Genomic DNA, 15268 nt, shown 5'->3' on the forward strand with positions numbered 1-15268 from the left:
AGAAAGCCACTGTTTAAAAAAAAATAATAATAAAATAATGCTCATTCACGCACACACACTCATGGAAAAATGGAATTTTTTACAGTCTTCATTGGAAGAGGTGATTAGGCCAGATGCTGGCTGAATTATTTTTTTTGACCACAGTGTTACTGTTGAGCTATCTATTAATATCTGTTAATATGATAATTAAATAATAATAATTAAACTGATAAAAAAAATTAATACAATAAAATTTAAACAAATTACAGATAAAAAGAAGCTTGAACAAACAAGTAACAAAAAATTTGGCCTAATGCAGGCCAAAGTAGTTTATTAATCACAGAGAATATAACCTTTGGGCTGTGTATTAATATTAGTAAAATTATAATGAATATTAATAATAATAAAACTGGTAAAATTCTGATGTAATTAGTAAAATTAAAACAAATTACAGAAAAAACAGTTTGATCATACAAGTGACAAAAAATACAAAAACAAATGATTTAAACAAATGAAAATCATTCACTTCTAATAATACTGCATCACCCACCCCCTATGAGCATACCACTGGCGATACACTCAGAAACAAATTATTAAATGAATGAAGTAAAAATCCACATCTGAAGCCACATTTCCCTCATCTTCCATATTGTAAGTTTATTTGGAGTTTATTTCAGTTCTTAATGGTTGCAATTTTTAGTTCCCCACTTTCTCTGAGGTAAACTGTTGTTTCCATACCTTAGCTCTGTTTCAGTTTAAATATTGCTTTTGATTTAAACCCTAAAAACTTTGTAACAAGATTACAGATTGAAGCCATACATTCAAGCACAACAGATAAAGTAAACAGAAAAGTGCTTGTTAGAAAAGGTTAGTTGCACAGTACTTCTTGATACATCCAATTAACTGATGGCACGATAACCAAGGCCCATTCTTATGAAATTGTAACTTAGCTAGTAGTGTATACTCTGTGTGTGTGTGTGTGTGTGTGTGTGTGTGTGTATATATATATATATATATATATATATATATATATATATATATATATATATAGATATATATATATATATATATATATATATACTGTATGTATGTGTATATATATATATATATATATTCCCAAGCAATTTGTTTTAGTTTATTTTTTGTCATTTGTATCTTAATAAAAATGGCAAAATAAGTGCAACCGTTTGTTACTAGTAATTTGCAAACCATCATAATTTTTGTTGTCACTTGAGTTAGTTGTATATCTACCTGAAATGCTTGATAATGGCAATAGCTGACTTTATTTGACACTCTTTGAAAAATATATGTATATAATGTGTTTTGCTTGAGAGCTGGGCTGGCTTTGTTGGTGGATAGGTGGATGTTATTAATCTTGTTGAAAGACATGAGTACATTTTCTTTCTGTTGCAGTGAAGACCGAGTTATAGAGCACTACAAGAAGCTGAGTGGTCAGTCCAGGGGCCAAGCAATTGTAAAGTAAGTTAGGATTGTTTCTGTATTGAATTTATTCTACATCATCAGCATAATTAATTTGAATCAATAGGATTCAGCTACAACTCTGTTTGAAATACAATGCTACCTTAGCCAACATCCTTATTGCATTTAATGTCATATTCTGTTTGCTCATACTTTGCAAAATGTCTTTATATCTTTTTTAGTTATATGAGCATTGTGGAATCTCTTCCTACATATGGTGTGCACTACTATGCAGTTAAGGTAAGTTTATAGTTGTTTACTTTATCCATTCCACCTTCAACAACTAAATATTTCAAAGTGCCTGGCACTTCTTCCCCTTCCCTTATAAAATACATACATAAACTAATGGGTATACATTTTAAATAGTAACAAATTGTGTAATTATTTTTTTTTTCTTAATTTAAGTGATAAAGTCTATTTGTAAACTATTGTGTTTTCATTCTGTCGTAAAATATTTATTTTCCACTCCTGAAAATCCCTCATATAATCGTTCTGCAATTCCTCAAGTCTATTGCTATTGTATTTTAGATTTGGTCCTGAATTGGATTTGCACTCGGAGCAAAACCTAAATTAATTGGGATTTGCTAGCCTTGTAAAGTTGAATAAAAACTATTTTTAATAAGATGGATTTTAAATGGTTTGTCTAGTGAGTTTTCTTGTTATTGTTAATTTATCTAATATTGTATAGATTTTCATTTTTTAATCTTATAACATTATCTTTTCATTTTTACATTTCTTAGACACTGAATAACGTTTAATAAATTTAATTACCAGGTCATGTCACTTGCATTGATAAAGGGGATGAGACACAGTATTGGTTGATAACTTTGTTTCTTGGTGCAAAGAGAATTGTCTGCATCTTAAAATCGGCAAAACCAAGGAACTGGTTATTGGCTTTCACCGCCCCAAAGAGCCTTTTTGTCTGGTCATTATTCAGGGAGTGGATCTAGGTGTGGTCTGCTCCTACAGATAATGGGGGTCCACATTTTTGGTAGGTTGGACTTGTCTCAGAACACAGAGAAACTATATAAGAAAGGGCAGAGCAGACTCTTTTTTCTTTAGGACACTGCGTTTCTTTAATGTGGGAAATTACATCTTTCACATCTTCTGTATTACCTCTGTGATGACCAGTGCAGTTTTCTACACTGTAGTGTACTGGGCCCAGCGAATCAACAAACGAATTAAAAGGGCAGGCTCAGTTATAGGATGCTCTCTGAACCCCCTGGAGGTAGCAACACAAGAAAAAGTTAAATCAAAACGGAATGCCATTATAAACAAAGCTGCACATCCCCTGTCTGACATACTAAGTACTTTCAGCCAACGGTACTGGGACTCCTTTATCTCAATAGCAATAAATCTGCATAATGCCACACTGTTACTGTGACAGTCAAGTCAGAAGTTTTCTTTCTTTTGAATTTTCTTCTTTGTTCAGATGAAAGTGCGTGTGTATATTTATTCATTTTATTTACTTACTTATCTACCTATTTATGTGTTTATCTAAAAAGAGCTTCTGTAAAATGCAAAAATTCCCCCTGGAGAAAAATAAAGTTCTGTGTCTCACTTATCCGACATAAACGGGCCGGCAGAACGTCGGATAAGCGAAAATGTTGGATAATGGTAGGTGTTAAGAAAAGCCTATTAAACGTCAAAATATGTTATTTTACACATTATGAACCTAATAATCAAGTTTTACTACAAAACAACAAAATCAATTAACTGAAAAAATGAACTTACAGTTACAGAATTGTCTGGAGTACTGTACTTAAAAAGTTCAGTCCTGTGATGATTTAAAGACATTTTTGATCGTAGTCTGCTTTCCTGACGAGTGCTGTTTCTTCGCTGTCAAGTCTTGCCATCTTTGCAGCATCATTATGTCGATTCCTGTAGCTTCTTCTTGTTGCTTAATGTAATTAATTGCAGTTTCTAGAGCCTTAACTCCGTCACTCATATAGTCAACATCCGTACGAGCGTATACTGTTTACTACAACATTGTGACTGCGTGCGTGTGTGTGTTTGTGCTGTGACGTGCGAGTCCCGGACCGTCTTGCACCCGAAAACTTTAAGCTGAGTCTTTTAGCAACACCAGCTTTATTCAGCTTAAAACAGCAACAGCGCGGTTATTTATTTTAGCGGGATCTGCCATTCTCCTATACACAGACACAGCAATCAGGCAGGGTCGGGGGGAAAGTAACACTGTGCCTTGCGTGTTTATAATGTTCCTTGTTCCTTGTATCACCCATCGATGGCAGGCGCTTATAGCATGTCCGCAATCTTTTTGGATTGGCCTTTATGGCGAACTGCTACCGCGCTGGGAGACTGCGATTGCTTTGGGAATTTCTTCCGCGTGTCGTCCAGTTGGGTGGAATCCCACAAGAGTTTAGAAACTCACTCACACCAGCCATTATTCTTTTCAAAGGTAAAGTACAGGTTAATTTGCTTTATTTATTTTTACTTTATATTATGTATTAATCATTTTTATATGAATAGTTTTGGGTTGTGGAACGAATCATCTGAGTTTCCATTATTTCTTATGGGGAAATTCACATTGATGAACTGTAAGAGTGCTTTGGATTGCGTGCACATTTCCAGAACGAATTATACTCACAAACCGAGGTTCCACTGTAATTAGCTGCGGTAGAGTCGGGAGCAACAAAAAGTAGAGTATGCTCACACTCGCAACTTGCAATTCTTGTTGGCGATTGATGCATTTTTTATTTTTATTTTTTGCGGTGGGACGTCGGATAATATGGAATGTTGGATAAGCGAGACTCTACTGTATTGTAATAATAATATAATTCATATACAAGATATTTTTATAAAATATATATTCTGAAATAAGTGATAAAATATGTTCTAATTAGGCATAAGTGTCATAAGATTGTCTTTCCTTGGCACCATGGAATATTGGCTCACACTACACTTTCCAGTACAACTCCAAAGACTTGGGGCCTCATGCATAACACTGTGCATAGAATTTACAGTAAAACATGGTGTACGGACAAAATTAGAAATGTGAATATGCACAAAAATCCAGATGCATAAATCTGTGCGTATGCCAACTTCCATGTTTTTCCGCTACATACATCCCGGTCAGCGTGAAAAGTAATGCACGTGTCTGCCGCCACTCCCCAACTGCCTCTTTGAATATGCAAATCAATATAAACAGCCCCTTAAGTTCAGCGTTCTGTGAAAAGACAATGGCAAAAGCACGGGGGAAATAGAAGAATTTCAGCGAATACCAAATGGAGGCAAGGAAAAATGTACTATTTGTTGGTTTAAGCAGTGATATAAACAACAAAATAAAGTTGATCAAGTAACAAAGTGGCAGAGAAACTCGAAAGTTCAAGTTCAGAAAGTCGCAAAGTGTCCAAAATAAATAAGAAGTGGTCATATATCAAAGTCGCAGTGAAAAGGCGAGTCATAGCCCATCATCTGAGTGTTATATGGAAGCGTATTAGGGTACAGAGAAAAGAAAAACAAAATAGGGACACAGTTGGAAAAAAATGTCCAAATGTCAACTTTAATCTCGAAATTTCCACTTTAATCATGTACTTTATTTTGGCATCAAAGTAGAACATCATAAACTTCATCTTAAAATCGTTTAAGATACAGAATAGTGAGTCATGGTGGTTAATGATAAAGCAAGGATTAATAATCTACTGTCTGATCTATTTGTTTTAAAATACGGGTTTTTATCAGCATATATTCTTATTATTACTTAGTATTACTAGGGTGCTATCTGTTTATGTTTTATTGTGCTTAATTATTCTTTTTTCTCCTTTTTTTTTTTTTTTTTTTTCTAATTATTTCATCTCTACCCTAAACGAGACTGTTCAATATCATACCCTTGGTTTATTGTTATTGCTATTACTGCATTACTGCATTTAGACTTGTTATGCTTATTCTGGACACATTTTAAACCCATCCCCTGGGTTTATTATCTGGGTGTATCATCTTAATGCACTAAAATTGCTGAAGACTATATATATATATATATTTTAAGTGCAAAACTTTAAAACTATATTGGTAAGAGATATCTCTATCTTTTAACCCTAAAGCTCCGCTGCATTGGGGCTTGTTTTGCTTTGGACGTGCTTTGTCTCTGGGTATGTCAGAGGACTGGGACTGTGTGAAGTGGGTTTTAGCCTCACTTGGGGAGGCAAAAAGGGAGGGTGGGGGATTAAGGGGGGGAAAGAGAGCAGGCCTGATCTATACCTAACCTATCCTCTCAATCTTTATAACTACCAACGTAATAATAAGCTGCATGGCAACAACTCTAGGGGAAATAGGAAATTAAGACTGAAGCTGTCTCACTTCCAGTTAAGACTATAAAATGACATCAAAAACTCAGAATCAGTGTCTCCATGATGGGACAGTTAACTTCATAAGCTGGAATGTTAAAGGCCTGAATCACGAATTAAAGAGAAAGAAAGTACTCTCTCACCTAACAGGTCTAAATGCTAAAATAGTATTTTTACAGGAAACCCACTTACTAAGCAAGGATCAGTTCCGGCTGCAAAAAGACTGGACTGGCCAAATGTTCCATTCTAGTTTTATGAAGAAAACTAGAGGTGTGGGAATTCTTATACATAGAACTGTACCATTTGTATCATCAGATGTAGTATTGGATCCTGAAGGGAGATATGTAATGGTCATGGGAGACTTATCTAACTGTAAAATGATTTTGATAAATGTTTATGCACCTAATGTTGATGATAAGGAATTTATACAAAATTTATTTGCATCCATTCCCAATCTGAACACTCATAAAGTTATAATGGCTGGGGACTTTAATTGTGTTCTAAATCCACTTTTAGATAGGACTTCCTCCACAGGGGGAACGGCATCTAACACCGCAAAGATAATTACAAAGTTTATAACTGATCACAACTTATCAGACCCTGGAGGTTTTTAAACCCAAATTCAAGAATATATTCTTTCTACTCACCAGTACATCATTGCTACTCAAGGATCGATTACTTCTTTATAGGCAAGAAGATTAAATCTTGCAAATATGATGCTATTGTTATTTCTGACCATGCACCTATGATCTTGGAGCTAAAATTAATAAGCCCCATACACTCACCCCGCAGATGGCGCCTCAACCCGCTTCTATTAGCTTCTGAGAATTGTACTGAATTTATATCCAAACAAATCAAATTCTTTCTAGAGACAAATACATCCCCGAGATCTCTGCAGGAATACTCTGGGAAACTCTTAAGGCCTTCTTAAGAGGACAGATTATCTCATATGTTTCCCACAGAAATAAATCCGAGGCCAAGAAAGTAGCAGAGATAAAAAGCGAAATTATTAAAATAGATGAAGAACGCGCCAGACTACCAAGTGAGACTCTACATAGGAGAAGGCAGGCTCTGCATTCGGAATTAAACCTCTTGACAACTAAAGAAACTGAACAACTAATCTACAAATCCAGACATCCAGACAAATTCACAAGCAAGAAATGCGCAACGCAATCTCGGTAATCACTAACACGAACAGAGATAAAATCGTCGAACACATAAATATGCACACTTTCAGAGACTACTATAAATCCCTATATACTACTGAGTTTAAGGAAGACAATACACAATCTAATGCATTTCTGGATACATTACAGATACCACAAATAGACGCTTCTAGTGTGGAGGAACTTGATAAACCTCTGGCGTTATCAGAATTACTAGATGCTATAAAGTCACTCCAAGGCGGGAAAGCAGCAGGCCCTGATGGCCTGAGAGTACATTTAGAGCACTTAGGATGAAACTGTTTCTGACGTATGGGAACAGTTCAAATAAATTGCGCGCATGGCTGAGGCAGCATGTGCAAGATGCTGTATACCGATAATCCGATCAGCTGCTGTACAGTTGTGATTCCACACTCAGCTACAGTGGGTTAAATACTCAGTGGTATACTAGGAATAACAACACTAAAGCAGTGATGGTATTTAGAATAGTTTGGCAATTTGGTGCACCATTATGGTCATGGGTTGATTGCAATGAGATGCCTTAAACTAACAAACGATATGTGGTTGATTTCAGTGCATTTGATAAAGCCGCGTCAGGGATGTGAATCCAGAAACTAAAGGGAAACCACACAGGAACAGTAACACTGCTTTGACTCTGGGTACCGCCAGTTTGCAAAACCGAGCGGAGAATTTTTGTACAAAACGGATTGAGCTAGCGTGAAAATGTGCGTGGCTTTACGCCAAGTTTAGTTTTTATACATCGCGATGTGAGAGTGGAAACAGGAAGTATGCAATATTTTTGTACATATGCACCATTTATACACAAGGCCCCTGGGCTTGTGGAGATTGGAGATCTACTGCTTTACATGCAGTAGGCAAAAAAAGTACTGTCTATGCCATAGTGTATGCCATAGGATCAAGATGATGGCAATTTATATATGGTTCAAAGAGAAGCCCAAAGAATTTCATGTGCACAAGCACAGTCCTACATCATCTACTACTATTACTTGCTTGGCAATGCAGTCCTTTATGGGAATTTTCCTTCTTTACTTTTCTTATCCAGCTATCTCTATCGATCACCTCAACTTGCAAAACATTTATTCTCATCTCTTTAAGACCTGCCATGACACTTGAACCTTGTTCTCCCTCTTCTTTTTAACATTCTTTTGAGGATCATCCTCTTCTCGGCTTTCAACATGACCCTACCTCCATTTCCCCTGTTACTTTATACATCTGACAGTATTTTACCCTTGACAAAAGCATTATACCGCATTCTCTAGTTGCATATCTTTCTTAGCAGTTTTTATAGTCTACACAAAGTATTTAACTCCAAATATTTCTGTTACTTTACTAAAAATATTTCTGTCTGTCATAGTCAGTGACCATACAGATCTATACAACTTGGGTGCACCAGTCTCCAGTATTTTATATATTTTAACCTTCGTAGGTCTCACAATGAATTGAAAATTAACAGCTGGAAATTTCCAAAGTATGCTGTATTACCCTTCTTTATCCTTTCCGTAATATATTTACTCTTTTAAAATCCCTTCCACCAACCATCAGTGTTTTTCAGGTCAATGAGGTAAACAACCTGGTGTATTCGGTCTTACCTTAAATAACTGATAAGCCGTTTTTATTGCTTCTCTTTCCATTATCTCATACACTTCTTCAGGGGTGGCTTCATTCTTTGAAGCTGTTTCTATGTCTTCTACAGACTTGCAGAATCATTCCTTTTTCGTGTACTTTTATTTATAACAGTGCTTAAGGCCAGTTTTGAGTAGATCTACAAAATGCTCATTCACCTTCTTTACAGTAGCATTAAATTCAGTGGTCGCATTTTTTGTATTTTTTATGTGTTTTGCCTTTACTTTTGCTTGTGTATATTTCATGGTCACTTCAGTTATTCATATTAATTATTCTTATTAACTTTCTTGGTTGATGCCAAAGGTGACTTACAACATTTGTGAAGCAATTTGATACATTTCATTTGTTTCTCACAGTGTCAGTAGAGGGATTTGAACCTACAACCTCTCAGGGTTTGAAGTCCATAGCCTTAATAATTAAACCACACTGCCTGAAGTGTGGAGGGGTCCCAGGCCCGTTCAAAATGTCACTTTCTATTGATGTTCTTTTCTTCCTACCTTTGCATTAAAATCACTTTTTACCATTATTTTGTAGTATATGCATGTCCTTTCCAGTTCACCATAGAATAGCCACTTCCTCCATATTTCCATATCTTCAAAACTCAGTACCTTAGTTACAGCTACTGTCATTATTAGGTAATAGATGGGTCTAAGCATACCAAGTTGAAATATCTAAATCATTAGTCTGGTAATGTTCCTCAGGTTTGTCTATCTCAAATTATACCATCCGTCCAAATCAGGTGTATCAGTTCATAACCGTATTTTTAAATGGTTGGGTTGTTAGTCTCACACCCTGGCCCGAGTGCATTGGAGGACCTTGTATTTTCTGTCAGCATTTATTCCATAGCTTAGGGGTTCTAATTTTAGGCTACATACTCCTCTATACCTGGGGCTGCAATGACAAGGCTACTAGAAGCATTCAGTAAGTGAGCTTATTTGTTTATTGGCATAACTTGCTGTTTATAAAAAGTGTCTGCGGGCATCAGCACACCTCCCTGGGAACATTTACTACCTTTTGATTTTTGTCAAGTTCTACCTCATAATTTAATATTTAATCTTTACAGGATTTTACAGGAAAATACATGTTGGTTAAATATTTACTCCCAGAAGCAATTAGTGCACTGTGATTTTAGTGCAATGTATATTTTGGTAATTAGGTTTGGGTGTATTATATGTGCCATGTACATGATAATTACTTTTTTGGCTAATAAATGCTGCCTTTTTTTATACAACAGGACAAGCAGGGTATTCCTTGGTGGATGGGACTGAGTTACAAAGGAATATTTCAGTATGACTACCATGATAAAGTGAAGCCACGAAAAGTAGGTATATGTATCAGCAGTAAACTATGATTTTCTTTTATGGAAATTATTAGTTGCTTCTTATATATACATTTTTGTTTTAAGTCAACATTTTTAACTAAATAACAATTGCTTTTTTGAAAGTATAAACAAAAAGAATGAATGACCACAATAATCAATATCCATTATAACAGCTGCAAAAGTATTGATTTGGTTAATTTTATTTTCCAAAATATAGTGTTTAAAATTTCATATTTTCCCAAGCCAGTTTTGTACACTTGGGATCCTTGTGAAATTTTCAAGAAAGGCTCAATAGATCACATTGTTTTGTATTTGGTAAAGGTTATAATAATTTCTGTGGCTGTTTTGTAGGAACTATAGATCCTGTTAGTCAAATTTAATTAATATTGTTCATATATGGTGACTGTCCTTGAGTACAGCATTATTTGGTCCTTTACTTGAAAAAAAGAGTTGACATATGGCAACATACAGTATAAGGCTGTATATATTTTCTAAATAATAATTAATAAACTGCATTTAGTATAATCACACAGTGTCAAGCATTCAGGTACTATTGTCAAATATCAAATTGATAGGTGGTGGTGGTTGTGTGTAGCTATACACTGAGCATTCAGTAATGGTTAAAAAATGTCTAACTAAATTAATCTATTTTATAAAGAACCTCTTGTTTTCATTGTGACTAATATTTTAATCATAACTTTTTTTTTGTTTTGTTTTAAATAAATTCATCATTTAATCAGGCTTCTAGGCTAAATGAGTATAGTACCAGTGAAACAGACTATGATATTTTGTGAAGGTGTGGACATCTTTCATTGTATTGTACTTTTTTTCATTTGTGGTTTGTAGTTAATAAAGCTTAACCACACTGTTTAACATAGAGTATGAAACTCTGAACTCCTAATCACCTCCCATCCAAAACCTAAAACATAAGTTTGGTGTTTTTGATGTCTGTATTTTTTCAGATTCATCACATATATTCATTTACCCTGGAAATTCTGAAGTAATTTTTTTTTTTTTGTAAACCCCAAAATTTATATCTTCCCAATGGCTTACAGTAATAGTGTGTGGAGTTGAGGAAATACTAAGCAGAAAATTTACTTAAAAAGTGAAAAAGTTACAATTTCAGAAAACATACCTTCTGTGTTTGTGAGGAAGTACCCAATATTAATCACAGATTTAAGTGTGGTAGAGTTTTCTAATAAGCAATAGTCAGTATAGTACAATACAACTTATTTATGTGTAGTGCTGTTTATTGAAGTTACAGTACAAATTGAAAGCTTAGGATTTGAATATCACAAAGTTAAGCACGTTTTCAGTGGCTGCTTAGCACCAACTTGCTTTTCACCAATAACAATCAAACTTTTCAATGGTGTAAAATGAGAGGTTATTTGTCTAAAGGCTTAGAAACTTAACCAGACAAAAAGTATAGCCTAAATGTTTGTTTGTGTCTGTCAAAGTAAGATTCCAACTGCAACAAGCAACAAGAAATCACACCTGAACTTTTCTGTACATAATGTATAATTGGAAGTTTATAAACAGAAATGTTTTTGTTATTCTGTCTGACTTACAAAGTTATGTATACGTTTCTTGGTAAGTTGTCAAAGAGAGCCTTGAGTCAACATGAAATGAAATAAATTCACAGCACTTTCTTCATCTCCTTTTGTTCTTCTTATGATGTTTTGTTTTTACTTGCTTTTGGATAATATTTTGAAATGATAAAGGTATAATATATACTGTACCAAAATATTATTTTGAATTAGTTATTTATTCATCAGTTGTATTGATGCTCCACAGACTGCCTACTGTATCATTACCAAGCAACAATTGAGCTGATGGGTCTTTGTGAAATTTGTTTCAAAACAGTTGTTGCATGTAAAAAGCCTGGATTTTTATTTCATAGGCACAGGCCTTTTTTTAATGCACTGATTGCTCTGGAAGGCTAATCTTTATTAGCTGTTAAAATCTTTTGTAACTCATCTTTCAAATGCATGTGTCTTAGACTTGTGCTTCAACAAGAGGATCACTTCATCCGTGCAGTTTCACATATTGCCACTAAATAATCCTAAGGTACTCTTTTGTGGAGGTCTACAATTTAGTTCTTGTTTGCATTTAAGTGTGTTTAATTTTAGTTTATGCAAGCTTTTTCTGGAACTAGTTTATTTAACAATATTTTTAGTAAAAATACAGTACATGTACGTGGGATTTTGTAAGCATACAACTGGATAACTTGACATGTGGATTATGCAACACAAGTTAACGCAAGATGTTTCTGATTGTGGTAACTATTTCCCAGTGTCGGGCACCATAGACTTCGATTGTTTTCCGCATGAAAATAAATTACATTTTCTTTTCGTCAATTACTACAAACTACAATTATCCAAATAAAGCCTAACCACTCAACATAAACACTTATCCTTTATAACATTAAAGCAACAAAGAATGTTTTAATGATATAATTATTTACTTGAATAAACTGGCCACTCTCAGTCAAGCTTTCTAAGTTCAGTGTGTCACACTCCTTGCAAAATGTAGTATAAGTTAATAAAGAGCTCTGATCTTTTTCACAAAGGCAGGAATTCCACTGGGAGACATGTATATGATTATGGCATCATAATGAGCCAAGGGAACATCTTGGAAGCATTAGCATATCTGTTCTTCAAGGGAATGGATCCAGTTTGTTTCTGCTGGGGATATGCCATCGACTCACAAGAAAGCAGAAAGTTTCTGAAGGATACTAAATTTTTTTAAGAAAATGTTTTGAATTCATTTAAATTTAAGTTTTGCCTTGCACCTTTCATTTTTAATAATTCAAAACAGTGTAGGGAACACTCTAAATTTTCCTAACTTTCATGATCTGTTAATTCATTTGCTATATCTGTTTGTTCTAGTATAGTATCACAGGGAGTTGAAGTTATTTCAGCAACAAGGCAGGGTTAACAATGGTAATTCAAATAATGACAAATTAGATTAAGGTTTAAACCTTAATATGAGAGGAAGGCCTGCATGGACACTGGAAGAACAAGCAAACTACACACAGACAGCATTCAGAGCCGAGTGACAGTAAATGCTGTGCACTGTACCATATGTTAACCTAAGTGGAATACACGTTATATTAAAAAATTCCTAAGTCCTGAATCATTGAATTATGCCAGTGTTTTTCCCCTGTTGTTGTTCATTATCCAGTTTAAAATGCTATGTGACATATTTCAGTGTTTCTCAGGTTGATTATTTAAAATCCACTTCCACTAAAGTAGTTCTTTAAACCCACATCTTATTGAAGTGTGGAGAATTTTCCAGTTGTAGGTTTCACTGCTTCAAGGAGCTCCAGCACAGGATCCCTATAAAATGCATCTGATTCTGCCATAAGCCGAGTATGGGGCTCCTCAGAAATAGGAAATAACTGTATGATTTACTTCATAGTTACCAGCACAGCAATTTTTCCTTTCTTTGGAGCACACAGATGTGTCGATTTTACCCATTTCCAGTTTAGTGACAGTTGTTATTTTAGACTTTAAAATATTCTGTGTAAACCATTTGCTGTGCTGTTCCTTTGATAAATTTGAAGCATTAATGTTTGGAAAAAGGACTTCAACCACATGATTGTACAACTCTGAATCAAAGATGGGAAATTGTTGAAGTTTTTGTGTGGTTCAGCTTTATCATATGGAAAAAGAAACCCACTGTAAAAGTGTGGATTTAATTTGGCAAAATATATATTTCTTGCTCTCTTTATTAAATGCACATTTAAGTTTTTCTTGTCCAGTACATGATATATTGGAGACAAATATACATGGAGAGGCTTTTGTTTGATACAGCTTTATCTCAGTGTAACTGCACCCCAAATAGGTTCCCATATGGAACAGATCAAGAACTGAGATACATTTCAATTGCAGTTGACATCCACTTAGTTCCAAACAAAATAGTCTTTCGTGACTGTGAAGCTTTCATTAACAGAAATCATGAATGTAGTTATTGTGATGTAGGGGTTATATATTTTGTTAGAAATGAACTTACTATAGTGGGTATGAAAATGAGTGATGCTAGTTGTAGTTTTCTATAGAGAAATCATGGCAGGGTTGTTAGCAGCTTCCTGCTTCACCACACACATATGGTTCCCCAGCATCCAATTATTGTACTTGGCTGTATGGTTTGCAAATCTAAACTACTTACCCACTCAGCACTTTGTATAAAGAGCTAAAAGAGTACAAATATCATAACATTCTTTTATATTTATGTACACTCTATTTTTGATGCATTCTAATTTGATTTCAGTTTTTCTTCCTTTGTTTGGGAGCAAAACACTGAAGTCAGTGCAGTGGAAAACACTGGGTAAATGACATTCATAGTTGTGGGAATTTATTCAGGATATTGACAGTGAAAGGGCACACACATGGTTTTGTCTGGGAGTTCTTAAAAAAAGAAGGAAAAAAATTAAAAATTATGTTTAATGTAAAATATTTGCACTTGCTGTATTAGGTGATTAAGTAATGAGAGTGAAGGGGAACTAAAATATTGTAATATTTCTAGATGTAAAACATGAACCTATTTAGTCAGCAGAAGTATTCCTGGTTGTTATGAGACCATTCCATACTATTTTCAGGACAGCGTTAATAAAAGTATTAAAAATAAGTTTACACAGCTGGAATAGGGGTTTTGCCTTTCTTCAGCATCTGTGTTTTGTCGGATGAAAGTACTAAAAACAGCAAATGTCACAGGGTGTGGTATCGAATTATATGAACCCCCACCACCACCACACTCACCCTCTCACTTAAATAGGCAAAAAAATGCTCTCAACTGGACATTCTCACAATGCAAACATCTGGCAAGTTCAGCATTCCAAATGTGTGACAGAGAATGGAGAGAAAAATGGATAACATATCAAGTAACTTGGGATACATATTCAGGAGAAAAAAAAACACTGAACATGCCACTTTTAAAAGGCATATACAAGTTCAAGAAGATTTGCCAGTATTTCTGGTTTCTGTCACTTAGACTATTTTAATAAAGAGTATGTTGGACGGGGGCAGTGTAGTCACTTTCTAATGTTTGATCTTCTAAACTGAGTTAGTAATGTTTTCAGTTAGTATTTCTTAAGTGTTATGCCTATGAAAAACCTCTGTACTTATAAGACATACAAATATAGCCATAATTGGTGAATGTCTACATACTGTTTTTCCTGACTAAGCATTAAAATCCTGAAAGTTTAACACTCAATGCACATTGACTGAAAAAACTTTCATTAAAATACATCATTTCTTAAAGTCTTGTCCAAATTGCTTTGCTGCCTCATGGTGCCAGCCAAAACGATCATTGTCCTTGCAGAGTTTACACATTCTGCCTATGTCTGCTTGAGTTTCTGTTTTTCTCCTACATTCCCAAAG

The 15268-nt window shown here is 34.7% G+C and overlaps 1 protein-coding gene across 9 annotated transcripts in view; it reads left to right on the forward strand.

Moving 5' to 3' along the window:
• The window catches only part of frmd4a (FERM domain containing 4A), a 612278-nt gene that overhangs the window by 563735 nt on the left and 33275 nt on the right, over positions 1 to 15268 (forward strand). For all 9 annotated transcript variants that reach the window (XM_039761499.1, XM_039761500.1, XM_039761497.1 and 6 more), the window contains exons 9-11: positions 1393 to 1458; positions 1641 to 1698; positions 9801 to 9887. In XM_039761499.1, the coding sequence (XP_039617433.1) occupies positions 1393 to 1458; positions 1641 to 1698; positions 9801 to 9887 (211 nt within the window). The remainder of the gene's footprint in view (positions 1 to 1392; positions 1459 to 1640; positions 1699 to 9800; positions 9888 to 15268) is intronic.

The sequence above is a fragment of the Polypterus senegalus genome, chromosome 8, assembly GCF_016835505.1.
Source record: "Polypterus senegalus isolate Bchr_013 chromosome 8, ASM1683550v1, whole genome shotgun sequence".
Taxonomy (NCBI): domain Eukaryota; kingdom Metazoa; phylum Chordata; class Cladistia; order Polypteriformes; family Polypteridae; genus Polypterus; species Polypterus senegalus.